The 27567-nt window shown below is 40.0% G+C and overlaps 1 protein-coding gene across 1 annotated transcript in view; it reads left to right on the forward strand.

Moving 5' to 3' along the window:
* The window catches only part of tprn (taperin), a 34098-nt gene extending 6646 nt beyond the window's left edge, over positions 1 to 27452 (forward strand). Inside the window, exons 2-4 of the mRNA XM_039615206.1 lie at positions 18282 to 18483; positions 20515 to 20639; positions 22701 to 27452. Coding sequence (XP_039471140.1) covers positions 18282 to 18483; positions 20515 to 20639; positions 22701 to 22763 — 390 coding nt within the window. The 3' untranslated portion in view covers positions 22764 to 27452. The remainder of the gene's footprint in view (positions 1 to 18281; positions 18484 to 20514; positions 20640 to 22700) is intronic.
* Positions 27453 to 27567: the final 115 nt, after the last annotated feature.

The raw sequence follows: 27567 nt of genomic DNA on the forward strand, positions 1-27567 counted from the left end.
ATTTTTTTGTCCTGTTTGTGAAAACATGATGATTAACTGTGGTAAATCTGCAAAAATTGCAGTTCTGGAGCCAGGAACTGCAGTTTTTGCGCTTTTGTGTTTGCTTCATATCCTGGGTGTTTCTGCTTGGTATTCACAGAGGAAACGGTAACGCTGCTAATATTTAAACTGTTGCCGCATATTTATATGTAATTATGATCATTCTGTCAATTAAACCTGATTAGGTTTTAGTGAAGACGCTCATGCATTTGTGACCGAACGGGATGATTATTCAGATGAATGAGTGTTATTATCATGGAAAGCAGATTAGTTATGTTTTTTTTAGTCAGTCTGTATTAACCTGTGATTGGATGATTGAATGGCTGGAGCGTTGGGCTTGTTTGGCTCAGTGAGTTTACGCTGGTGTAAAAGCTCTCAGCTGAGCTCAGTTTAGGACGACCTCAGTGTGGTTTAAAGCTGTATGAATTTTGGTTTAAATCTTATAGCAGATACGTGTAGTTTCAAAAGGTAAAGTATTATTAGAAATGCTAGCTGATCATGAGAACTGGCTGGGAACTGAGCTGCTTTCAGACCACATAGTTCTGCACCCGCTAAGCTTTCAGTGGTTGTTAATGGAGCATCACCTCTTCTTGTGGTCTTTTTTTATTTTATTTTCTCTTTCAGTCTCTTCAGTTTCTCTGTAGATGTCCTCAGCTGTGTGGTGGGTGACAGGTGGCTGAGGGGAATTTCTCATGAAGATTTTTAGAGTTCCCTCTGATGATTAATAAACCCTGGGCTTCACTCGCAGTTAACTTCTCTGGAATTTGTTCTATCTGTTTATCAGTGTTAATGATTCTTTGTAATTTAGTGGTGCTGCATTCATATATTCATACACCTACACCACTCTTGCTTCCTTATATGTTAGGAAAGCACCTACTGTGTAGTGGGAGGGGGAAAAAAGACCCTAAAATCAGTTCTAAGAGCCGCGATGGTCTGCAGTTTCTTCCGGTGTTACTAAGTTTCTACGTATGTGTAGCATATTCATCATCAAATCTTCCATCTCAGTAGTCATACTGATCATTTGTCCCTGCAGTGACACATAGCAGTACTAGTGCAGCAAAGGCAGAGTTAGGAGGAAGTTGGTGCGGAGGGTGCTGAAACGGATCTGACTTATTTTGACTCATTTTTAAATTTAGCATTTAGCTACACTTTAATTTCATTTTCAGTCACTGTTTGGTTAAGTGTAGGAACAAAACCTACTTGGATGGGAAGGAAAAAACGAGTGGTCACATTTTGTGTTTAAACAATGCTAACAGTTACCTCTGTATAGAAGTCTGGACCGGCTCTCTGTTCAAAGAGTCCGAGTGTCTGATTCTAGGGGTATTACCACAGTAGGTTAACAGAAACTGATTTAAACCTATGATTGGGGGGATTCACCCAGCACTCATTACTTCCGTCTGAAAGCCTACCCTGCAGTCTGCTAGATGTTGCAACCCTGAGTAAGGTGCAGTCAACAGCCACATTCACTAACGGTGGCTCCCTCCTAATGATCTCTGGCACTTGCTGAGATTGACTTTAGTGGCTTGGAAAATCTTGGAAAGCCCCAGGGATCTGTTAATTTTAAAAAGCCAGAATGACCTATAACAACCTTACAAAGGTAAATGTTTATACTCATACCCAGGTTTTACGTTTACATTTGAAAAGAATGCAAAAAAGGGAATGTCCAGTTTTAAGACTCAAAATTCAAAGAAAAGTGAAAATTGTAAAAATGTAGAATAATTCAGTCTAAACTGCCGCTAAATACCTGTTGCTGGTTTTGATGAGGTTTTGGTGGGGGAGAGAGAGAACACCGCAGGAGTAGCTAAATTCCCTCCATGCTGGATGAAAACAGTTTTGGTTTTTTTGGTTTTTTTTAGGACCTAGAACCCCTTACAAAGTTCCCAGAGCTTCCTGTAAGTACCAAACCAAGGTTGGCAGCAGTGAGCAGATCAAATCTTAAAAAATTGTGAATTTGTAATCCACAAGAATAGCAACATTTACAGCTGCAGAAGCTTTGAATGTGTTTCTACACTAAACATTTTAAATATAACACATCAGCATGTTTAGATTTTGTTTTAAATAGAAATATGGAAGCAAGTGAATTTCACTTGAGTGCATTTGATGGGGATATGGGGTTATTTTGGGGCTTAAAAAAAATGTAAGAACCACTTTTCTTAGCAGTCTGTACAAACAGTATAAACACACACACAGTTAAATATCCAAATACTTCCTGCAAACTAACAGTACAATCCCAGACAAATTTAACAGCGATTTACTGTAAAATTGCAGAATCCTCTTTGTAAATTTATAGTAAAGTTCATGAGGAAATTTTAATCTGTCAACAAGACATTCAAAAAATACAAAAATTCAGAAATTGTAGGGTTAACATCATTAGGGTAATTAATACTTTGGAGTTAAGTGTAGATCAGTGTGCAATAATGTGCCTGTCAAAATGCAGATTTCATGAAGTAAAAAAAAATTTTTTTCCTCTTCTTGAACAAATATTTTGTGTGAAAGTTTAAAATGTACAAGTTCTAACGGATCAAATTAGATATCGAGGTTTAGTATTACAGATGTCATGAAGTAAAAATACAGTTTGTGTACTGTAAGTACTCAGGAAGTGAGCCAGTTTGTTGTCTTGACTGATAACATGCAAAGTTACTGCTTTTTATTATTATGATAAAAGAGATAGAAAGAGACTAAAGTAACATTTGATAAGCATTTTTTTTAAAAAGTGAAGACGAATACTGTCATCTGATTATCTGCTGTATCTGCAATAATGAAGACTGGCACCAACAAAACTGATAAACGTGCTTCCCGTCAGGCCATATAACTTCATTTTCAACCTCTTGGCTTGAATGCAAGAATCAGACTGTGACTAAAAGTCATCACGGTTTATTTTATGAACAGTAAAAGCAAACAAAATCAAAAACATGCCAGCATGTTTTACAAGTCCTTAAGGAACTTCAAAGTCATGCTTCTGCAGCAGGGAGCACATTGCATGAAATTGAAGTATGTTTCCTGCATGTGGGGTTAGAAAAACCACTGCTGTTATATTTTGTGTGTGTGGTTAAATGTCATGGAAGCAGAAAGTTTAAAAATACCCAAAGTTAAATAGTTAAAGGCTCCCTGTAACACAGGAAGGCCAGTGAAAGGGCACACTCCTACATTTACATTGTGCTCCTGGACTACAGGTGTGAAAGTCCATTGTGTTTAATTATTTACCACTCAGCAGACATTTCCCACCTCTCCTCCCTTACACTTCCTGAAGATTTACCACCCAGCCTCCATGCATTGAAAAAGAAGGCCCAACCTCTGTACTGTATGAGTGCACCTTTTATTTAATCAGGCCAATATTAATTTAGTTGATTATATGCATAAGCACCATACTATACTTCATATAAAGAAGCTGATTCTGGTCGCCACTTTATAAAGTTAATTGCTATGACTGGTGTAGTTATAAAGAAAGTGAAATAATGCGTCCTCGTAGCTCCACTTCCTCTAACTTGTGTATATTTAGATTATTAACCTGTACAATATTAGTAAATGCTGTTGTAGTAAATCCCAGAATCAGATCATATTGATAAAAATTAATTTAATTTTGTACGTTATTGCCTTTAAGAGTCAGATAGGAGGATTATTTCAGGAGAAGGATGCCAGAAATTTAGTAGCCAGCACCAATAAAACTGTTCAATTCTTAGTTTGATACCAAAAGACAAAGATGACCTCACATACTTCAACAATGACTCCTTTATTAAAAAGCTGTTTTAAAACACTGATGTGATGGCAGATCATTGAATTAATATGCTAACGACATACTTTGTAGACAAGACACAAACAAAAATGTGAGGATGGTTGCAGACTAGTCTACTAATGTAACAGTTGCATTACATTAGCATAAGGATTTTATGTGAGGCTTTGCAAATGAAGCCTTTGGAACGTTGATTTCACAATCAGAGTGTTGGATGTCTCAAACAAAATAACGGCGTGCATTTCAGGATTCTTTGAACAGATCTGGAACAATTTCCTCTCTTGGTCCAAAAAACACAACATTGTTTGCATAGTACCTTTTTTCCAAATGACTTATCTTTAATTCGACTTTAAGCCAATTCTGCCTTTATTCTCTTTAATCAGTTGCCATCTTCCATTTGTAGTTTTTTCCTGTACTTGTGTGCTTCCTTTTTTCTTCTTCATCGATTGACAAACTGCTGTCACTTCCAGGTTGGCCCTGAAAGTTGCCTCCTACATCAGAAAGTAAAAGGCAACTGTGTACGTAAAATCGGTGGCAGTCTATAATTTGCAATAGACTTTCAGCAGCAGTTGCTTCTAAAGAAAGATTTTGTATCTCAACGTCTCTCACATAAGAGAAGAGCTACTGCTGTTTTTACAATTCATGTCAAAGGTGGTGAAAATGTGGTTTCTCTGTGTGGCTGCAGGATGTGGACAGGCACACACAAACTCACAGAGAACACACTAACAAGTCTAATTTCTGTACAGGCATTACAACATGTAGCTATAGAGAGATGTAGACTCATGAGTTTCCCGCACAGCCCTCAGACACACATGTGCACCCCTGCAAAGTCAGTGTAATTAGAATTCAGCCAGCAAAGCCCCACTATCATAGTCATGTTTAATTCATTGTGTGTGTGTGTCTTTAGAGTACATGAAGCTGAAGATACTAAAAGCACAGGACGCTAACAGACTGGGCTGTTTTGGAAGTTTATAAAAAGAAACCAGAGCGGGGCGAGTGTAAGGAGCAGGTAGAAGATGCTCACTTTTGTCAGCTGCACCGTTTCCCCCGCTATCTGTTTGAGATTCATCGTTTCTCTGGGTTTTAACTGGCTCAGCATGGACCTTTTGTGGGGTGCTGCATAAAGTGAAGGCAATAAGGGTGTTATTTACAGGAAATGCATGCCTTTTATTGCAATTCTTGGTCATTTTATAAACAAAAATGTGTTTTATAAATGCAAAACTGTGTTACAGTTCTGGTTGGTCTCCTTTAAAGAGGAGGTCAAAGCCTTTGTTGATTCCTGGATTTATTTGTTTGCTTGCATTTCTAATTAAGCAGGTAAAATCATCTGTGAAACCCACCACGCTGTCACGATAACTGAACAATTCGGCCTCTGCTTCCTTGATAACAAATGCAAAACACAAATTCTGGGAATGCGTGAATTTGGTGCCTGATGTAAATTTTATTCAAATGCTCTCTCCATGAAACCTGTGTGCAATCTGCCTCAGTGTTCCCACGGTTGATAACGTCAAGGCCACGGATCGGGGTGTCCTGTATGTAAATTGTGTTTCAGTAGCTGCTCTTAATAATTTGCTTTCCTCTTTACACGATCAAAACCTGTGTGCTTCTCTGCGTCTCCGCTCTCTCCTTTCCCTCGGTCACACATATTCATGGTGCCTGTCACCAGGGCAACAAGAGCCGCGGCCATTCAATCCCGTCATTAGGATTCCTGGATAAGGACACAGACTGTCTCTCCGACTCTCTCTCTCTCGCTTCGTCACACACACGCACACACAAACGCATACATTTTGACGTCAGCATTGATGTTGCAGATCGTGTAATTTGTAGGTAGGTGGAGCAGCGTTTCGACGTGACTGACGTAAAAGTAAAACGCAGCCTAATGAAGATGTTGGGCGTCAAAGGCGAGCCAGTTCTGTAATCAGCAAAGCGGAATCTGTGTTTTTTGTGGGTGGAGATGCAAACAGCTCAGCGCTCTGATGTTTGAGGGCTGTGCAAAGCAGAGGTTAGTTCTTCTGCTGCATGGCTTAAAAATATAATAAGAGAAGTAAAAGATTCTCATGCATAAACACCCAACCCAAATTCACATTTTAAGATCTTAAATCATTGTTCCTCTTTACTTCACTGTAAAGAAGTTTAAACACTCAATCTGAGATTTCTTAAGAAGAGGAAGAAGGGAAAGAATTTTAATAATACACCTCAGCTTTTTTAGGTTATAAAGAAATGCTGATGTAGTAAATCTGAGAATCCCATAAGAACAGTTCAGTTGGCTTTGATTTTAAGTGAAATGTGTAAAATTATTGAACAAGTACTGGCAGCACATCACTTAGATTTTTTTGCCTTTTATTAGACAACAGAAATTAACAGAAAATATCAGTTTTGTTGATTTTGATTCCTCAAATAATGGAAAATAAAGAAAAAAAAAACGATAAACTTTTGTCACTTGATGCTATATTAACAATAAAAAAAACACCTAAATTATCTGTTACTTACATATTGTGGTGTATGGTAGGCCATCAATATTCTGTTTGCTTGTAAAACAGACAAAAATACAGATAAAAATCCAAAATCTATGACCTCCTTCTTTGCATCCTGCCATCCCTCGCCCAGATTAAACCCTGTACTGGGTTCTGGACCGCGAGCTGTTCTGTATCAGCATTAACTTCATCCTAGACAAGGAGGAGATGCAAGTACACAGTTTCCTTAATTATTTTTAAAAATGCCCATATTTGTCAGAAATCTTTTATTCCTATATGCATTGAGTTGCTGCTGTGTGATTGGCTAATTAGATATTTGTGTTAAGTGGCCGTCTATGTATTTGTAAGAGGTGCATCATTAAATTGCACCGATATCTCAGTGTAGTTCATAAACTGGGCATTTTACAAAAACATAAATTTAGCTAAAAACTCATCATCTGTAATCAGCTGTGTTTGTTTCCACTGATCCTTTAAAAACATCAAATTTAGTTGTGAGGGGTGTTAAGTTTGGAACATTTCCTACTAACAAACACATCTCACTGTGCCTATTCGTCATTAGTTGTTTGGTTTCTAACGGCGCAGAGAAGATGGCAACAGAAGGGAAATGCAAGCAGTAATGACGGGAATATGAGATAACTAGCAATACTGATGATACTGGGCAGTCTGATTGTTACACTGATGAAAGATCATTCCATGACGTTAAGTTATGTTTCCTGTAACAGGAAGTGTGAAACAGCACGTACGAGGTGTTTTATGCCTTAAGCTAGACTTTTCACTTTACTTGCACTGAACACGTAACTTAATCTAGAGCAGCGTGGAAAATGCAGCATTGTCACTGTTCACTTTTCATTAGCACTGATTTTTTATTTTTTATTTTGGTCGTTGTAAATAATGGCCCAAGTAAAAAAATTATTTTTTACAATAATTGCTCTTTATTTTTATTAGCTGAAGTCTTTAAAAGTTTAATGGGGAAAAGAGTTAGTGGGGGTGGGGGGGGAACAAATCTAGCTATTACACTTGCATATAGTCAACAGTTTGTTTTTAATGATGTTGAACTTTGACCCACCTTGGATGTACATGGTGTTCACCTTTTTTGACTACGTGATCTTTCTCATATGCCGCCTTGTAAATGGGTCACTCGCTGACTCATCTCAGATCCCAAAGTTCATTAATACAATGGCTCCAACTGGCCGTCCTAACCGTAAACAATGCCGGATGTGTTCCTGTAAAAAGATTTATTTAATCACCTGCTAATAAATGCTCATCAAATCCACGGGGAGCCACCGGAGATGGGCAAAAAAGCCGCATGAGGTGAGTTTGCAGCCCCCTTCATCATTTAAGATTTTAGAAGATGGATAGTGAAAGCTTTTTAAAAACAAGGGGGGCAAACATGATTGTGATCCAGCAGATTTCTTCACCTGACTAATATTCGTCATCGTGTCATGTGCATTGTCTTGATTGTGGCTTTCCGGACACACCCGACCATCAGTACTTTCAATGAGAGTCCAGCAGAGAGCTTTAAATGGCCTGACTGCTCCCACAATGACCATGTTTTCGTGCGCTGATAGGTTTCGATCTCCACCCTGCTGGTGTCACCTTTCATATAAAGTGTGCGCAATTACATTAGAGCGTGCCACGTCACCAAGTGAGCGAAAGCATCCTTCGACGGAGCAAAAGGGTTATTAAAATGATCTCAGGCTGATCAATAACAGTTGTCGATTCAAGGAAATAGAAGCAATGTCTTCCCTGTTGCATCTCATTTCTTATCTGTGAGATAACCTGTGAGCACTGATAGCACAGGGAGGATTAAATACACAAAACATACATGCACAAGGCTACAAAGGGCATACTATTACAACTGTGACTCACTCAGTCTTGAGGCATGGCAGTGTAAATACTGATTTTCACATTTGGCTCTGTTTGCTGCCCACGCTGCCAACCCCAGCCTCGAGTATCAGCCACCTACACGCGAGTTTCCACATTTATATCAGTGTTGTCATCGCTGATGATCACTTGAAGCGCTTCCAAATGCCGGACCATTTCCAACTCACACGTGATGCAAAATCTACACAGCTTCATAAGAACCTGCACATATTTCTTTTTGTTTTACTTTCTAACCAAAATACTTTAGGCCACTGGTATCCCAAAGGTTTGATATTTGGTCCAGAACTGGGCGTTGAATCCAACAAGTTAATTTATCTGCTGTCCCTGTTGTAAAATTATTGAATGTAATTTGCTGCTGGGTGGTGCTGGCATTCAGCAAATCTGACTCATAATTACTGCATAGAGGTTTGGGTATTGCACCAACATTAGCTAATGATTAAGAAAAAAATACAGCACGTTTCATTTTTCATGCGTTAAATGAAAAGCTTGTAGAGTGATTTCAAAGTGCACTTTTTGTGTTTTCACCAGTTGGTTGTCAGAAATTAACATTCAGGGTAACATTCAAGAGTTCTCCGAGCTTACTGGAGGTCTTTTCTTTGGACAATGGCTACTTTTACACTCATCTTCAGTCCAGTCCTTTTACCTGACCATTTTCAGAAGATTGTTAGTTGTTAGTTGAGCCACATTACACTGTCCTATGAATAGTTCAAGCAGAAAAAGAGATGGACCAGTGTTGTGTCTTCAAATAGCAGACAGCTTAGTAAAAAAGCAATTCTCAGTTGTATTATAAGCCAGTATGACAGGGAAGAAATAATATTTTCCATGTGTCCTCAAAATTTGAGGAAATTGGACAAGTGGGTGACAAGAGAAGAAGTGTCTAAAAACTATAGTAGATGAACAGTGTCTGAAAGTCACGTCCTCAGGAAATAGGAAACAGCAAAGACCCGATGCAGGACCTGAGAGATGCATCTGGTCCAGTTCATTCATCTACTGTTCACTGAAGTCTCAGTGGAAGGGTGGTTGTCTAGAATTAGGAGAAAAAGCTCATGTATGGCAGATTACACAAGAACTGGACTGAATATCAGTTGTAACAGGAATCCAACTTTGTATGGAGGAAAACGGGAGACAGGTGAGCGTCTACAGCTGTGTGTAAAACATGGTGGAGGCTCTGCCATGGTTTGGGGCTGCAATGTGTTGGGGATCTTGTCGAAACAGATGAAATTATGAATGCTGAAAAGTGCATTCAGATTTTGATCAAACATGTAATACTGTCTGAAAGGCTGAAAAGCTCCCCAGAGCCTTGACTTCAACATTACTGAAGCAGTGTGGGATAATCTTGACAACAGCAGAGAACAGCAGCCAACATCTAAATAAGAAGTTTGAATGTCCTTCAAGAAGCCTGGAGAACTATTCCTGAGATTACCTAAAGAAATTACAAAAAAAGCTTTCCTAAGAGAGTTCAGCCTGTGTTTAAGAATAAAGGTGATCTTGCAAATATTGGCTTTGAAGCTTGTTAGAGTTGTTTATTTTCTTGTTTCAGTACATTACTGCAGCTATTTCCCATTTTCCTAGCAAGATCTAAGGAAATGAGGGGTGGCTCATGAGTTTTGCAGTATAGGGGAAAAATGAAAAGATCATTCTGATAGTTAGGGTTAAGGTTATCACCAGAGATGACTCCATCAGTTGGTGATGTTATGGTGTTAATTTTTCTTAGTTAAGGTTTTAAAAATAAATCAACAAATCTTCTGTTGAATGTATAAAGCAGGTATTATTAGCAAGTTTGGTGGAGTGAAAGTGTCAAAGCTAGTAAAATAGAAGAGTTCCTATAGAAACGTGAAAATGTGATTATCCTCTGTTTGATAATGATGCACTTACTACTTTGTGTTTTTTCTAGTTGGCACTAGTTATCATAACCAGCTGAGTGGTGCTTTGTTGGTTAGGTTTTGTTATCTCTCTTCTTGGTGCTATTGCCTCTGCAGCCAAACTCTTCAGTCGGGTCATTGTGGTGCTGTTCTAATATTATCTACCTGGCTGGAGATTAGCTCTAATCAGGCACCAGGTCAGTCTTCTTCCAGCAGCCTTGCATGCGTGTAGTCCTTGTGGTGGGCATCAGTGTGCCAACATTAGATCCAGATGACTTGATTTTATGTGTTATTGAATGGACAATAGGTATCAAACACTCTTCTACACATATTATAAATGAACAGCCGCATTGTCAATACCAACATGACTGTACACGCCGCGCCCTTCACCACCTGGAAATACCGACACAAGACTGGCGCACCATGTAAATACAAACACGCCCATGCTGCGACAACCTCAATAGGGCTGAACTATTGTGCTGAAGCTCTGCTGTAAGTCGGCAGCCTTCCAGTTCTGTGTGTCCATTCAGCAAGAGCCACTTTTCACCAAACGAGGACACGCCATGCTGGGTGGCCTGGAAAAAATGCGTGGCACTGCTCCCATCTTGCTTATTGGCCGAAGCACAATCATAAAGACATAATCTCATCAGCTGGCTTGCCTCTTCCTTTTCTCCCTTACTTCTTTTGTTTGTCTTTCTCTTGCGTCTGTTTGTGCTTCATAAAGCATGAACAACAAAAAACACAGCTGATGAAACTTAGGGTGGAAAAAACTTGTGGAAGAAATCTGATTTATTGAGCTCTAAATGAAATGTATATATTTTTTTCTTCAGTGCAAGAAAAGCATCAACCACACTGCTGAAATGATGTGACTTCACCTATATCTTTCAGATTATCAAACAAATGTTAATATTAGACAAAGATAACCTGGTTAAATACAAAATACACTTTTTAATTGATGATTTTATTAATTAAAGGGGAAAAAAACAAACCAATCCTACCTGGACCTGTGTGAAAAAGTACTGGTTGTGCCACCGTTGGCAGCAACAAGGGTAATCAAGTGTTTGCAGTAACTGTCAGTGAGTGTTTCACGTCACTGTGGAGGAATTTTGGCCCTCTTTTCTTTGCAGAATTGTTTTAATTTGGCCACATTGAAGAGTTTGCCAGCACGGCCATGGTCATGCCAAAGAATCTCAATTGGATTTAAGTCCAGACTTTGACCCAAAACCCAAAAGCGTTTGTATTATCCTGCTGCATAGCCCAAGTGAGCTTGAGCTTCAAGGCGCATGAACTGATGGTCGGACATTCTCCTTCAGGATTTTCTGGCATTTTTTGGGTGGATTTTCAGAATTCACAGTTTCATCAGTTACAGAAAGCTGTCCTAAAATAGCAAAGCAGTTCCAGACCATCACACTGCCACCACCATGTTTGACTGTTGGTGTGATGTTCTTTTTATTCAACACTGTGTCGGTTTTATGCCCGATGTAACAAGAAAAAGTCCTGTGAGCCCACAGAATGTTTTCCTAAAAGTCTTGAAGATCATCAAGATGTTTCTTGGCAAACATGACACGAGCCTTTGTGATTTTATTTTTTTGGGGGGGGGGAGGGGGGCAACAGCAGTTTTCTCCTTGGAGCTCTGCTCTGCAGCCCATTTTTGGGCAAGTCTCTTTCTAATTGTTGAATCGTGAACTCTGACCTTAACTGAGGCAAGTGAGGCCTATAGTGTTGAGGCCTATAAAACCTTTCCACTTAGAATAATCAGTCTTCTCTCAGGTTGTCTATGGCAGTCTCACACACTGTCCCATGTTTGTGTGCTTTTTCAGTTCAGATCAATCAGTAACTTTGCTTATAAAATGCACATCATCATCTGACTTTTGATCCACGAAGTGAAAGTACATCAGCCTTCCAGGAAGTCTTCATCATAATTAAGCTAAACTACTGGTTCAAAAACAATTAATCTTATCACACAGACAATTCTTTACATTTGGTCTACCTGCTGTGCACGCTGCTTAGCAACAGCATTAAAACCACCTGTCTAATGTAGTGTAAGTATTTGTCATAGCCCTAACTGCAGTTTGTGAAGTCCTGTTATGAAGCCTCAAGTGTTTTTGCCATCTCAATCTTTGTGTTTTGAAGCCTGGCAGAAATCTCACTGAAACGGCACTTGTCAGTGACAAGTTGTTAGCCAGCAAATATCCCCTCAGTAATCCCCCTTTATGAGACTTTAGTGAGATTTATATTTCCACATATGTGGCCTCTCCAGAAATGTCACTACACGTGACACATTGACATTGACATGAACCCGAAGAAAATGGGGCACTAATCAGCTGCACAGTGTTGATGTAGGCTTCCACAGGTTCCACTAAAGGATGATGGTAACTTAAACTACTCTCGCAGTCTTTTTTTGATACATGGGTATGTGTAGCCCGTTGGAGGTAATTTTTTAGGACTCTGGCAGTGCTCGATCTGTGCCTCCTTACACAAAGGAGCAGATACCAGTCCTGCCCAATGACCGGAAGTTGCCATCGGGTTGCTGAGTGCTTTCTAGGCCTGTGTGACTGAGACCTAAATTGGACCCTGCCTTACTCGCACGTTGTGTGTGCAGCTGTTAGTATGTGCATCACAAAGTGAATATAAACACAGCCTAGAAATACCCAGTTTATTTGAAAAAATGAAGGAATACAGAGGAAAGCTCAGATGTCCCAGTCCTACACTGGGACATGAATGCAGCTTACATTTGTGTATCTGTGTGTTTCATGTGATTCGTGCACTCGTGTTTAATTTTTTGTAAGTGAGCAAGAGGGCTGTCAAGTGCATTTTTAGGAATTTGTATGCACAGGGAGCTTTTTGAAAGAGAAATTATCCAACTCATGAAGCTGAAATTGATCAATTCTGCCTAAATTATAGTTTACAAAGGTCAAATTACTTTGTATGTGTGTGTGGATTGAAGCATGTGCTTCAAAAGTTACACAGAAATCACTGCAAATGTTTGTAAATCTTAGTTTACATACCGTACACGTTTGTAACCTTCTTGAGACATATTTCTCTCTATAGTGGGGAGGCCACTGCTGTTGGGGAGTGTCATCGCTGTGGGTGTTTGTGTGCTGGCTCAAAAATGATAAGTGCCTGAAGATGACTGTTTTTGTAACGTTAAACTTTATCAGTAAATAATATAAAAGTAGACTATATCAAAAGATACCCTGCTGAAACAATGAAAAATGAAAAGCGTCTTTCTCAAGGCAAAGTGGAACTTAATCTAAACCAGTGTCCTGTTTAATGGCGTCTGTTTGGCACCCTGTGGTGAGCAAGGAGGACAGCAGGCATGAGTGTGGCCTGTCCCACAGCCTCAGGACAGAAGACGAATCACTTCTGCCTCCATGATGCAGCCTTTTATCATAGAAAAAAGAGCCACACAACTAACTGCAGCAGGAAGGGAGCGGCCCCTAAACAAACATCCCCGTTAAGTTGTGGTCTTTATTAAATTGCACAGAATTTCGTTCCCCTTTCTTTTCTCATGTTACGGAGAAAAGAAAGGGCAGCTAAAGCAGCAAGTCAGAGAGAGAGGACGCGGAGTAAGGTGCTGCAGAGGAGTCTCGTCTAACCGTCGAGTCTCATGTGAGAAGACGAAAGACAAAAAGAAAAAGTGAAAGACTGTGAAAGGGGAAGCGAGCCCAGCAGCAAGCCTGATTTATTGATGGGACGTGCTGTTGGCATCCAGAGACTTCCTCTAAGTAAGGATGCCAGTTTAGCAAGGAAAAGCTTTTTTATGTGGGGTAAGATTTAACAAAGGAACTAAAAAAAAGAGGTTTGGGGCTAAAAAAAAAAAAAAGAGATTTCTGGGAGCGAGGGCCCTTTTCAGAGATGTTAACACACTGTGTCAAAAGTGTGTATACACAAGATTTAAGTGGCATTGTGGTTTCTGCTGTTACTACTGCTGAATACTGATGTTTTGTCATGGCTGTCAGGAGGAATATGTGGGAAAACAGTACTCATGATTAGTTTAAAAGTCACAGACTGAGGTTTGACCCCATAGACTGTATATAAAAGATGCGCATAGCTTCCAGGTCTAAAGTGAATTACGCTGGCATTATCTCTAATGAACAGCAGGGGGAGACCCATCTAGTTGTAAAATAGTTGTATAGAAATCTATGACAAAATGACCTTTTAAAAAAAAAATTATACCTTAAGCACTCTCCTGATTAGTTTTGCTTCTCATTCGTTAGCTCTAAGTCTTACTGAATTCAATGTTAATTTTGTACATTATGGCCCACTAAGAGTAAAAATGGAGGATAAAATGGGGCATGCTTTACCACATGGTGATGCCTACAAGCATGCAGTGCCTCTCGGGTCCTCAGTCAGACCCACCCTTGGCTTGTCGTGTCCACACCAACTGTGGCTTTAGCTGAGGAGGTAGACTAGGTCGTCTGCTAACAGGAGGTCGCTGGTTAGGTCACCAGCTCCTCCAGTCTGCTCTCAAAGTGCAGAGCAAGATGCTGAACCCCAAGTTGCCATCTAATACCATGATCAATAAAAAAAGAGTCTAAAGGCATAAATGATGATGTTTATGGATTTAGCTTGTACTGTAAAACTGAGTGTTAAGAGGAAGAAATAAGTCCTTTTATTTAAATGCTAAAGTTACTGAGGGCGATCGTGGCTCAAGAGTTTGGAGTCCGCCTTGTAATCGGAAGGTTGCCGGTTCGAGCCCCGGCTCGGACAATCTCAGTCGTTGTGTCCTTGGGCAAGACGCTTCACCTACCTTCTGTTGGCCAGAAGGGCCGATGGCGCGATATGGCAGCCTCGCTTCTGTCAGTCTGCCCCAGGGCAGCTGTGGCTACAACTGTAGCTTGCCTCCACCAGTGTGTGAATGGGTGGATGACTGGGTATGTAAAGCGCTTAGGCGGGGGCTAGTAAAAGCGCTATACAAATACAGGCCATTTACCATTTACTGTTACTTACCTATTAACCCCCACCCCCCACACCTCATTTGTTTTGGACTTAACATGGATTTTTGTGCCATATTAATTTATTTCTTAATAATATTTTGCCTTGAAAAACAGACAAGACAAAACAAAATATTAAAAGCATTACACTTATCAGCTGATCACTAATGTGCTTTACGTGACATTAATACCAATAAGATTTGTAAAATATGCACAAATCTACTGATATCATTATCTGAATACATGTTGTTATTTTTTTTTTATGAGCTTCTTGTTAACCTTAATCAGATATTGGTAACTGTCATATCATCAGGATATGATAACGGACGTACAGCAGATGTGGTTTGTCACTAAACTTCAGCAGTTAAAACTGATTTCTAAAGTTCGAAATCTCATAGATACTGGTCTGGATGTTCTCACGCGTAAACACTTGACAGGAGTCGGGGGAGTCGGGTCACGATTTTTGGCCTTATTCTCAAATTTCAGCATTCATCAATATTTTCTAACCTTAACTACCATAATTACCAGTTTTCCAAGCCAATGTACAGAACAATAAGGAATTAAATGTACAGCTTTAAATAAGACGTTTTTATATACCTATTCTAATAGGCAGCTCTTTCACTGAGGTGTGATCATACTTTGGTTTTCAGTGCTTCGTAAATACAACAAAATTCATTAAAGACTTAGATTTTTGTTGGATGTCATCACTTACACTGTCGCCTTTGGCTATAACCCATTTATAGATGTTTTTTTTTTTTTTTTTTTTTTTAATCATCCTCCACCTGCTTCCTCCTTTTGCTCTCTTTTTGGCATCAGCTTCTTTGTTACCTTAGCCAAAGTGCACAAGAGAGAGTAATTGTCTTCATAGCGTACACTACAAGAATGAAGATTTTTGTTTTTCTATACTGTGTATGTCTGTATGGATGGATAGATATACCTGCTTGTATTTTTTGGGTAGTGTAAGAGGTTATAGAAACACTGTAGGATTACTGATCTACTGGACAGGTGGATATATTTCTGTGTATAATGCTGAAAATAAACAAACTGAACTCTTTCAACCAGTTTACAAGTGGTTTAGTATTATAGTTCGGCAAGATTTCCTTATCCTCTGTGCCACGCCTGGAAATGCTCCTGTTCTCCACTGTCAGAGAGGACATAAAGGATCTGGGGGAAAGAAAGCATGGCATTTTATAATATAGGTTAACTGCGAGCTCTGAATGGTGGAGGGCGGCCTTGTGATGGAGATTAGGGCAGATTTAGATCGCGGCCCGCAGAGTTGATGGAGCCAGGTACAGCAAGTTAAGAGCAGTCAGCTGATCGACTCGGGGAAGACACAGACAAACCTGCTGTTTTGTTTGTGTGTGTGTGTGTGTGTTTCAGTTTTGAATGCCATGGCAACTCAGGGGGAAAAAATACAAGCTTTTTGAGTTTGCAACGCCTACATCCGACCAGAAGACATAAATAGTAACTTATTATAAACCATTTATAGTCTTTCTGCCAACTTCAAAATAAAGCCCTCAGGAAGAGAGCTGCACACCAGACTCCAGAAAAATCCTATGCAATAGGCATGTACTGATGGCAAGATGGTGTCTTTGCATATGTTTGTGCTTTTTAATTCCTGTTAGCTTTCAGAAATGGAAGATGTATTGCAGTTAATTTGTATAAACTGGTGAGCTAAGCTTTTTTTCTGTAGCCACAACATCTGACATGCACACAGTAGTATGTGTAAATGTGTACGTGTTGCTACTAATAAACATAAAATGCATTCAATGAGCCAGAGGAGGCGAGCTAATGTTGATAAATAATCAAATAGTCAATTCACCTTCAATGCAAAACAGTCGCTGAATGACACAAAGTGCAGAACAGGAGAAACACATTGGCAAAATCTGAGGATATATTGACAGCGGTACTGACACAGGTGAGGCCCACACACAGTACAAGAAAAGCCAAAATGGATGTTTCCTGAACTTGCATTTCTCTGAATAGCCAGCAGGGTGTCTAGTTTTAAACATCAGGATGTGATGTTACGGTGGCTACGAGCGTCTTTTACATCCAGTCTACAAGGGAAAGGTTTTTGAGAGCTGTGAAAAATGGGCAAACGCATACAGAGATACCTGGATTTGTCGGCAAGATAGACAGATCTGATTGCAGCACAGCTGATGCACATACATGTTGATCACACCACCTGTAGATTTCTCTTTCCACAGGTGGTGAGATGTCTCCTTTTAGAATAAATGCTCCCCAACAGCTTAAACCTCTGTTGCATTCATTACACAGCCCAGCAAAGTGCGAGGGCTCGTCTCACCCCGCGGATCTGTGTTTGCGAGCCTCTGAAGCATTGCCAGACAGGCGCGTCTCGCCGCATACTCTGAGACAATCAATCACAGGCCCTCGAGCTCCTGCAAGGCTGCCACCTGTCCCACTTAGAGGGCACACAAAGTACAGCACACGTAGCCTCAGTTGAGTGAACAAACTGCAGCTGGCTCTGCAGGAATCCTAATTAAAAGCTTTGCTGAATAAGTTATGAAGAAGTGGGTTTGCATCGAGTTAAACTGCCATGACTGCAGTGTCATCAAATGACTGAGACACGTGATGCTCAGTATCGACAGTATAATTACGCAGCAATAAGGAAGTAATAACCTGTTCAGTTTAACTGGGCTCGTAAAACGAAGCCCTCTTGAAGGAGCCTGCTGCGAGTGTCAAGTTCAAATCTGTGCTGGGAAAGGAGAAGTCTGGCCTGTAAACAAATCAGGTTTATAAGTCAAGGCGGCGTTGCATCAAATTATTCTGCCAGGAAGTAAATAAATGCATGTTGGTAGAATCTGAGGTATTTCAATTGTGGAAAGTGAATACAAGAAGCTCAATGCTGATTTCAACCAAAAATGCTTGAGTGAGATGCTGAATCTGGTGACGAGGTGTTATTGGTTTGTTTGTTAGCATTAGCAGTATTTCCAAGCAAATGACGAAGGGATTTGTATTCTTTTTTTTTTTTAGTTTATTTTTTACCAAAGATAGGAAGTTACTCCAATTTAGAAGAGATTAATTTGTGTAGATGCTCCTGATCCAAATCCGGGAATTTTTGGAAAGATTCTTTATATTTATTGCAGGATATTGTGGGGCATAATTGGACATTTCACATCATATCTTCGCAAAAACATGAAGTTAGGAGACAGGAACTTAGCTCTTTAATAATGGTCATACATGTCTGTTTCACTCAACATGAAACATACATGTATGACCATGTGGATTTACAGCAAAGGACTTTATTTTTTAACTAAGAGTTTAAATATTCATAAGTACAGATGTTGAAAAAGAACAGCAGGTGATCACACCCATTTTTCTGCACGTCTTTCAGCTGAAGATCTCCTTCAACGAGTCTAGCCTCCAGAGCACCTACGAGTATCCATCAGAAAGCAGCGTGTGGGACAGCGGGGAGGAGGAAGAGGAGGACAAACAAGATGAGAAGCCGGCGGACGAACAGCCGAGCATGGTGGGACGGATCCACATCCCTCGAGCCAGTTTGACCGGCTCGCCCTCCCACACCACCAACAGCAACGGTGAGAAGAACTGGTTGTCAAATCTCCTTTATATACTCATGATCCTCAGAGGATGACGATGATGATTATCATTATTATTATTTTATTTATCATCATCACAATGTACCCTAAAATCCACTGGCTCAGATTGTACTTAATGGCACAGCTTGCAAGATAAGTGCATTCGCAGTCGCGCTTATCTTGCAGGTTTTTTGTCTGCAAGGACAAACTGTGTCAGTTTTAGTTTTAGTTTTAAATTAAATTCTCACCTCAGATGTTAGAGGGTTACCTAGGCAACCAGTGCCTGGAGAGTTTGCAAGCGACCAGCCTTGTAAATCAAACTTATCAAAGCGAATCACCTTTTATGATTGATCCGGTATTTTTAGTTGTGGGAGAAATTAACTACCTTTAAAAAACACACCCCTACTTTGTCTTCACTCTTGAGCTGCATTTACTGAACTTTTACTGTGAGCTGCCCCCAAATTAACTGAAAAACTTTACAGCAGTTTGCTTATCATGACAAGTTATATCACTTAAAAATATCAGGTTAGCCTGTCTGCATGAGCTTGTTTGCTCAGTTTTCATCTTTAAGGCTTTAGGCTTTCAGTGCGAGCATATTTGTAATGTGTGTAGCCTCATAATAATTTTAGAATGAGTTAAAAATCATGTTAATTGTTGCCAACATAGCTATGCTTTTAGGGTTTATTTATAATTAATTTAGGCTAAAAACACCTACCAGACAGCGCACGTGCCACATTCTGATGCAAATTACGGTAGATAAAGCAGATGTTAACAGAACTAAAGGTTTAGCACTAAAAAACACTGCATGTGGAGCAGAGATTAAAATGGTGAAGTGTATTCGCATCCTAAATGAACTGAGGCTAGGCTAGTGGTATTTTTATCTATTTTTTTTCTTTTTTTTTTTTAAGAGGGCTGGTTTAGTTCTTTTTTTCATGATGTTTTCTGCACTTTCCCACAATGGCAAAGTAAGAAGTTCAGAGAGACTGGAAACTCATCAGGTGTTTTTGTTGTTGTTGTTGTTTGTTTTGGTTTGTTTGGGGTTTTTTTGTATTTATATGTCTGGGTAAAATGGCACTGAAAGATCAGACTGCTAATCTGACTATTTACCTACAAACATAGATCCAGTTTTATAAAGCTTTTAGCATTCTGCAAGTTCATATTAATAAAACAGCAGATTTCAAAACTGAAGAATTTGCGAGCGCTTCCAGAGATTAAAGAGAGCTGCCGATGTGCAGAAGGAAGGGGAAGATGCTGTGTAAAGTGCAAAGCTAGTCCAATCAGGTCATTACTGCTTTGTTTTGCCATCATCATCCTCCTCATTTGTATGGAGGTAAAGTGAGTATGTAAGCCATAATAGGTGTGGTGGCAGAGCCCCCTACTGGTTGTCCTGTTTACTACATCTGAGAGCAGCTGACTCACTCAGATATAATAAGCCCTTCAGCTAACAAATGGATCCAGTTATAGCAGCATTTTTGGCCTTTTTAGGTAAAAAAGAAAAAAAAATGTAAACCGATGATTTTTGTTTGTTTGTTTGTTAAACGTGATGACTATCGTGTCTCCTCTGGGTTACATAATGAACTATATTGTGCTTTGCCACTGGAAACTCAATAAGGAAGCTCATAATTGTAGCTCTAAATCACCAGATTATGTTACGCCCCTCTTCAACCTCTACTGAGGCTGTGCAAAAGTCTTTGGTGTTGCTTAGTAATTAAAATAAAACCAGTGTTTCTAAGAACTCTGCTGTCACAGTCTCCACTGTGGTGCAGCAGGGCTGAAGCAACCTATTGTGTGAAACGGCTTCATCCTCCAAGAAACAGTGGCCACTGTAGTGATTTAACAACAGTGTATTCACATACTGTATCTCATAAAGCACTGGCATTAAAAGCAGCTCACATTCTTTATACCAAAAACACACTTGAAAGCCTAAATGTTGGAATGACTTGGATAAAAATAAAAATGCAGGGGGGGAAAGTTACACAGTTAATATCTGATGTGTTTTAGTTTTATTTATTTATTTATTTTTGTCTGCAGATCTGTCCAGCTACATTCCCAAGCACTCGGTAGACTTCAGCGCCTGGCAGGAGCACAAACACGATGACGGCGTTAACCAGGAGGATGCTGCCTCCCAGCAGACACAGATAACTGAGGAGGTCATGGTGAGGGAAACGCCTTCGGTTGCCATACTTAAAGTTGGGTTTCAGACTCCACAGGAGGAGATGTGACTCCCTGTTTTTCACCTCCGTCTATCAACTCAAGTATTTGATTTACAAATACATGAAACAGAGAAAAGCAGCATATTTTACATCCATGACAGTTGGTATGTTGCCATCTTATGATTTAATGAATTTTAGTTAAAATTATAGATGGATTATTGATTATAAATGGCACATTAAGGTACTGGGTCCTAAACTGAAACTTGTCATACTTCAACAATTCAGACTGTTATACACGGCATCATTTTATAGAGTTGTAGGTGATAAATTCAATGTGATGATAAGGAAAAGTTCAGGCTTCAGAATGCATTGAACAAACAGTTTCAGACAGTGTTTTTCTATTCCTATTATCCATGAATCTTCATTCAGAGGCATAGAGACTGGTTGGCAATTGGTTGCTGGCAGTTGCTGGGTGAAATTGGTTTAAGAGAGGATGCTGCACTGTAAACCTCTGTGTGACTATTTTGGTCACTTGCAGATTGTCTTAACCGCCTGTAGTTTGCATTGAAGTTGCTGTCTTATCTTCAGACACTCGCCCTTTACTCTCTGAGCTGCAGTGAAACTACAGCCAGCACATTTCAGAAGGTGAACGTGTGGTTGTCACAATGGAGAGTAATTCTTCAGATTAGCAATAGGTGGATCTCAGCTTCCCAATTTCAATTAAAGTCAAAAACACAAAAATTACAGGAGAGGAGCAAAGTTCTATGCCAGCTGTTTTATTGAACAGTGCAGCTCAGCAAAACAGAAGGAAAAGCAAAGCTCCCCTTACGTGTTCGCCGTAAGCGCATGCAGGTAGGGACCAACCCACGGACAGACAGCAGGAAAAAGCCCCGAGGGCTTTCCCAGGCTCCCTTTTAAAGGTACCAGTAGTCCCACCTCCTGCTGCTGAGTAACTTTCCCACACGCCCAGGAACAGCAGGTGCACGGTCAAGTACGGGCCAGGGTTCGGGCAGAGCTCTGGCTGAGGGCCCGGCCCAAAGTGACACCCCTAGGTTAACCCTTTGCTTTGCCTTCTGACAATAGGTCACACCATGGTCAAAGGTCACACATTAGTACAGCAAATAGCATAGTTTTTGTGATAATCTTATGATATTCATGTGAATAATACTTGACCTAACTACATCAAATATATGAGTTAAATGCATTACATAAAAATAAACACTCCAGTGTAGGTTTATAGTGTGTGTGTGTGTGTGTGTGTGTGTGTGTGTGTACAGGACAGTGATTTCATTATGTTGTTTTCAGTATCTCTGCTACCATGTAAGAGAGATGCCTCATGAGTGTGCTGCATGAAAAACATTTAGTGTGTGTGTGTGTGTGTAAACCACCGCGTGCCTAAAAGCGCCATATGAAAGTTACAAAATATATATAAATATATATATATATATATATATGTGTATATATATATATATATATATATATATATATATATATATATATATATATATATATATATATATATATATATTCAGATAGATATATAGGTACAAAAATCCACCACATTGGATATATAGGTATACATGTCATACAAAAATCCACTACAAACGGTCTCAGTTACACTTTTTCAATTTGTCTGCAAACATTTGAAGACAAGAAGCAAACTACTTGTAATCACAGCAACCTGCTAGCAACCAAAGCAATCACATGTAAGATTCTAGTGTGACCAACTTCATTCTAGTGATTGCAGCAACCACTTGTCAAGCAGTTGTCAACCAGTTGGGGAATAGATCTTTTCATCTTGCAACCAAACTCATCTCTAGTGCCTAATATAGTCATTTTAGGCACTGAGGCCCCGCCCACCTGCTGTTCCAGCCTTATGTCTGTAAAGGGGCAGCCAATCAGAAGAAAGGTGACTTAAAAGTAGAGGACAGAAGGTGGACTGAGGCGCTGCACCAAAACTCAAATAGTAGTTTGATTGTTTCTAGTTTCTTTCTATTATTGTAGGGTGTCTTAGATTACATAACTTTATCTAATTCAAAATATTTCTTTCTCTTTTCTCCTCAGCTCACGCCGGCGGACAGCTCCTCCCTCACCGACTACAGCAGCGAGCCCGCTCTTTACTTCTGATCCGCCTGACCAATCAGCTGTACAGTAGCATCGCAGCATCTCACCTGTGGGACCAGACTGCCTCGACCTCGACACTCCAGCCGACTATAAGCACATCTTCCTGACCAGACAGGAAACGTGGGTGTTTTATTTTTGTTTTTCTGGCTGATTTCCTGCCACGGCACCGCCACACGCCACGTTACCAGCTGCACATCGGAGCTGCCGGGTGGCTGGCGTGGTGTTCAATGCCCACCTTCTTTCTGAAGCTGAAGCAACAAATCCTAAAAAGAAAAGAAGAAGAAAAAAAAAAAAAAAAAAGCAGCTGGGCTGTCTTTCCCAACCCGCGATCCTCTAACGGACAGTTGATCTGTCAGCGTCCAGAATCTTCCTCCTCGCCACGCTGTAGAAGAAGTTTTTGCTGCTTTCGAGGTTTAAATTTAGCTTCGGGTTTTATTTTATTTTATTCTTTTTGGAGGATGTCGACGAGGGAAGGAGCCGACGGAGTTCAGTGTTATCGTGGAAGCGTGTCATTACAGCAGATTGGCGGCAGATAAACATAAAAATGGTGAAAGGGTGCCACAATTGCATTTCTTTGTTTTCTTTTTTTTTCTTTTTTTATCTGCATGTTTTGATTTGAATCCAGCACTTCTGTTGGTTCTGTCTTACTGTAAAGCTTCTCTATGCCTTTTTTTTTTTCTTTTTTTCTTTTTTAAGTTTTGTATATTTTCTGGCAGACTATGCTGTACTGATTGAAGCTGCTGGATATTTTTTTTTTTTTTTTTTTTTGGCAAGCAAACTTCAACACGCTTCACTTCTTCACGTGACGAGGGAGGAAACATATGCACCCCACCCCCCAGGATCAGTAGCACCTCTCATTTCTTATTAAATGCTTGATAAAGTGACCTTGGCCAACAATGTCTGTATGTCCGTATTGCTGAAATCACGTGTCCGTATATCCGCTCTGGAAAGCTGGTAGACCTCCCGATGCCTTTCCTCAGCTCTTTGTGTATTTATTCCTGCTTAACGTTGAAGTTTGCATGTCTGAAATCTGCTTTGTTTTTTTTGAGGGGGGGTCGTTTTGTTTGTTTTTGGTTTTTCGTACAGATGTTTGCTGGTGAGGGCTCCGAAAGATCCCCGCCAGACCAGTCGGACCTCATCTACTTTCACATTCCACAGGGAAAGAAGGTGGTCCACTTTGAAGGCAACAGTGATTGTGATTGATCATTAAAAGGAAAAAAAAGGCGTTTTGTGAGAAAGAATGAAAGTTTGTGTGTGTGTGTCTTTTTTTTTTTATTATTCATATTTTTTATATGCACATAATGCCAACTGATTAAAGAGTTGCTGTAAAGGCCTCGCATCCACTCTTCGGCCAGTATTGTTGTACTGTCTCCACTGGGATTCATCTCTTCTGCTCATTATTTCATGTATTTTTTACATTTTATTTCTCCAATCAGATGCAATTTGTTTCTTTGCCGTCAGGAGCTTTGTCTTTCTCTCTGATGGATTTACGAGTTTTATGTTTCGTCCGGGAGTCTTGGTTGATAAATGTCTTTGCACTGTCATGCTTTTAGCTTTGTTTTGCACCTCATGAGGAAGTAAGAGTGGGCTGTAGAGGAAATGTGCACTTAAAAGAACGAGAAGCCTATAGACTGGTGACAGATTAGAGGAGAAGGTTAAAAGCGTCTCAGTGACGTGCTTCCAAAACACGATGATGTCATCTAACACGTCGGAGACTGTAGCACTTGATTCTTAATGATGTCATCCTCATAAATCCATTCAGTAAGACTCTACCGGTTTCCTTTCAAGGTGGGGGAAGGGCATTGTCATTCTGGAAGAGACCACTTCCATCAACCATGCCAGCAAAATTGCCCCCTGAGGGCATATATGGGGTTAAAGGGTTCAGGCTTTTCCCTCAATTTGTCACCAACCTAAATTTGGTTGAAGAGTTACATTTCAAAGAAAAGCCTGCCTTAAGTCTAAGTCAGGGTTTTGATTGGGGTGGACTGATATATCAGTTTAGATTGCACTGACTGATATTTAGATATTCTGAAAGAAAAAAGGTGGGAATAATCTGTGCATTTCTAATTTCAATCCCATGGTTTCTCTTTTCAATCGGCATGAATGAATTAAAATTTGAAATGAAACTCTTCAGCCACACACGATTGAATGCATCGCGATGAACGCCATGACCACTTTGTTTTCTTTTGCCACTCAAGTTTTTCAATTGTTTGGCCTTGTCACTGTGACCAAAAACAGCAGCCCGAAGTGCAGTTTCGCCACACAGGTCCACAGGGACTTCATCTTTGTCTGCCTACAAAATCTCTCCAACCCCCTGCTGGTGTACACAGATTTGAAAGAACCACTAACTTTGGATGTTTACTTCATGCGCTCAATGTGACTGCTCAGCAATGCTTCTGTTTCAGAAGACTGAATGTAATTTTTTTTTTCAATAAATTTCCTGTGGTATGATTATCAGCTTACCAGAAAACATCACATTGAACAGTGAGCCCTATTATTGTTTCTCCAAAATTTAGCATGGCTGGATTTGACCTTCAATACATTTCTCTGAAAAGGTCTCAAACTGGCAAAAAGTTTAATTTGAATCACAAGATTATGAGTCTGATCCAGAGTTCCACACTCCAGCCTTTAATAATGAACACATTTCCATCTATTGCAGTATGCATTTTGCATGGTCTGGTTCAAAATAGCTGGACTTCCTTTGTGTTATGTGGCTTGACAAAGCCTCAGTTCCCAGTCAAGCGATAAAAGCTTTCACAAAAGCAGTTATCAGCTTCCTTTATTAGTCCAAGTTTTCTGCTTCAGCCTGTGTGTGCGCTCACGTACAAGAAGGCATTGGACACACTTTGGCTTTCATTGTGCACATAATCAATCAACTGAGCATATCCTACTGATATTTTAGATATGAAAAGAGAGAAAACTTACAAAAAGACCCAGAAGTCTTCACTGGTGCTGCTTAGTCAAGAGAGCCTTTCTGCAGAAAATCATTTAAACATTAAAGAGTACTCGGCCTGATGAAGTAATAGAAGAGGAAATCAGTTTAGCCTGTGGTCAGATCAAAGGGAAATTCATTTTCCTGACTGAATATTCTCAGTGATCAATAGCCTATAGTAAATGTGTGTTCTAGCAGCTACATTTACACATTCATAAAAACACATTAATGCACTTTTTCCATCACCAACTAAATATGTGCAAATTCCTGCAAGAAGAAAATGCTCAATTTGTGCTGCTGTAACTTGAAAGCACGGCTTCATTCAGTGTTATTGGTAATATGGCGCTCACAAGATTGAAGGTGTAAAATATATGAACTTGGAATACAGATAACCTTTAAATTTAGTTTACCAGATATAGATTAAGCCTAGTTCAAGACTGTAAAAGCAAATTTAGCCCATTGAACCTCCATGCCAGGGAAATCAAGCCTAAAAGTGAATCAGTAAATTCTGAAACCAAAACCCGTGAGGTTGGCTGCTCTGGAGCAGGTTATGTGTCTGGCTTTAGTTACTAAAAGAAAGCCACCTCTGAAAACACTAAAAACTATGCTGGATTATACCTTGCTAACCCAATATCCTCCAATCCTGCAATACACTCGATGTTTCCCTGTCACTTGTAGCTGTGCAAACACAATCTACAGAAACTCGACTACGGTGTGTAATGAAGGATCGCCTCAGAAAAAGCGAGGACCACTGATTGAAACTTGTTGTTCACTGTGGTGTTTACAGAGTGCTCTATCATATCATGAGAGGAAATAAATGGAAACTGCTTGAAACACAAAAATCTCGGGTATGTAAACGAAAACACCAAAAAATGTTAAGTATGCTTGATTTGTTGTCATGGAGATAAATCCTCCAAACACACTGATTAAAGGGGACCCATAATGCTCGTGTCCATATTCCTATTCGTGGAACCTACCAGAATAGCTGTGCATGATAGAGAGGTTAAAGTAATTCTTAGTCTGAAATAAGCTGATTTAACTGCAGCTTACTTCTGATTGGCTGCCCCTCACAATCAACCACAGGTGGGAGGGGCCTCTGTGCTTGAGATGACCATATTAGTGATATCCATGCTTCTCTGATATCAAATAGGGCCAAGAGTAGAACAAACTGCCAGAAACTGAGTGTTTTAAACCTAAACTTTTGTCTCTCAGAGTTTATGACCATAAAAGTATTGTGGGTCCCCTTTAACTAAGCCCTGCTTGGACCTCCTTTGGAATTGTGGCTAATGGTCACATGACACGCCTGTGGATCCATCAACCTGTGGTAACTGCTGCCTCTGTTGACCAAAACCCACTCTGCGGTACTCTTTTTGCTCTCTCTGTGAACTGAAGGACCAAACTGTGGGCAAACTTCACTCATCTTGTCTTAAATGGCACCAGCAAGAACTTTTCTGATGGCCAGAGACGCAGCACTCAACTTTAGCGCTTCTGAAGTGTACACACCGACTCTTGCCGCAGTGTCCCAACCCTGTCTCTGTCTGTGCCCGATGCAAAATGAGCAGTTTGTGTTGGTCACTCTGTAACAACACTGTGGTAGAAAGCTTGCTCATCTTTTAGTTTCCACCCTCCTCTCGTCTGTAAATCTACATCGCAGCAGATGTGCTTACTGTAAAGTTATTGTCAATGATCTGGGCAAGTGAAAAAAAAGTGATGTCATACTTGTACAAATGAAAGCTCAATAAATAGAAGACTTGAAGAAATGCGAGTGCTCTAGCCTTTCTTGTCTATGTCGAGAGGGAAAGGCAGGATTAAACTATGCACCAAATATGACTTCTATGCATATAGTTAAGGCAAAGAGTCTGGGTTACTTTATTA

The sequence above is a fragment of the Oreochromis aureus genome, linkage group 7, assembly GCF_013358895.1.
Source record: "Oreochromis aureus strain Israel breed Guangdong linkage group 7, ZZ_aureus, whole genome shotgun sequence".
Classification (NCBI taxonomy): domain Eukaryota; kingdom Metazoa; phylum Chordata; class Actinopteri; order Cichliformes; family Cichlidae; genus Oreochromis; species Oreochromis aureus.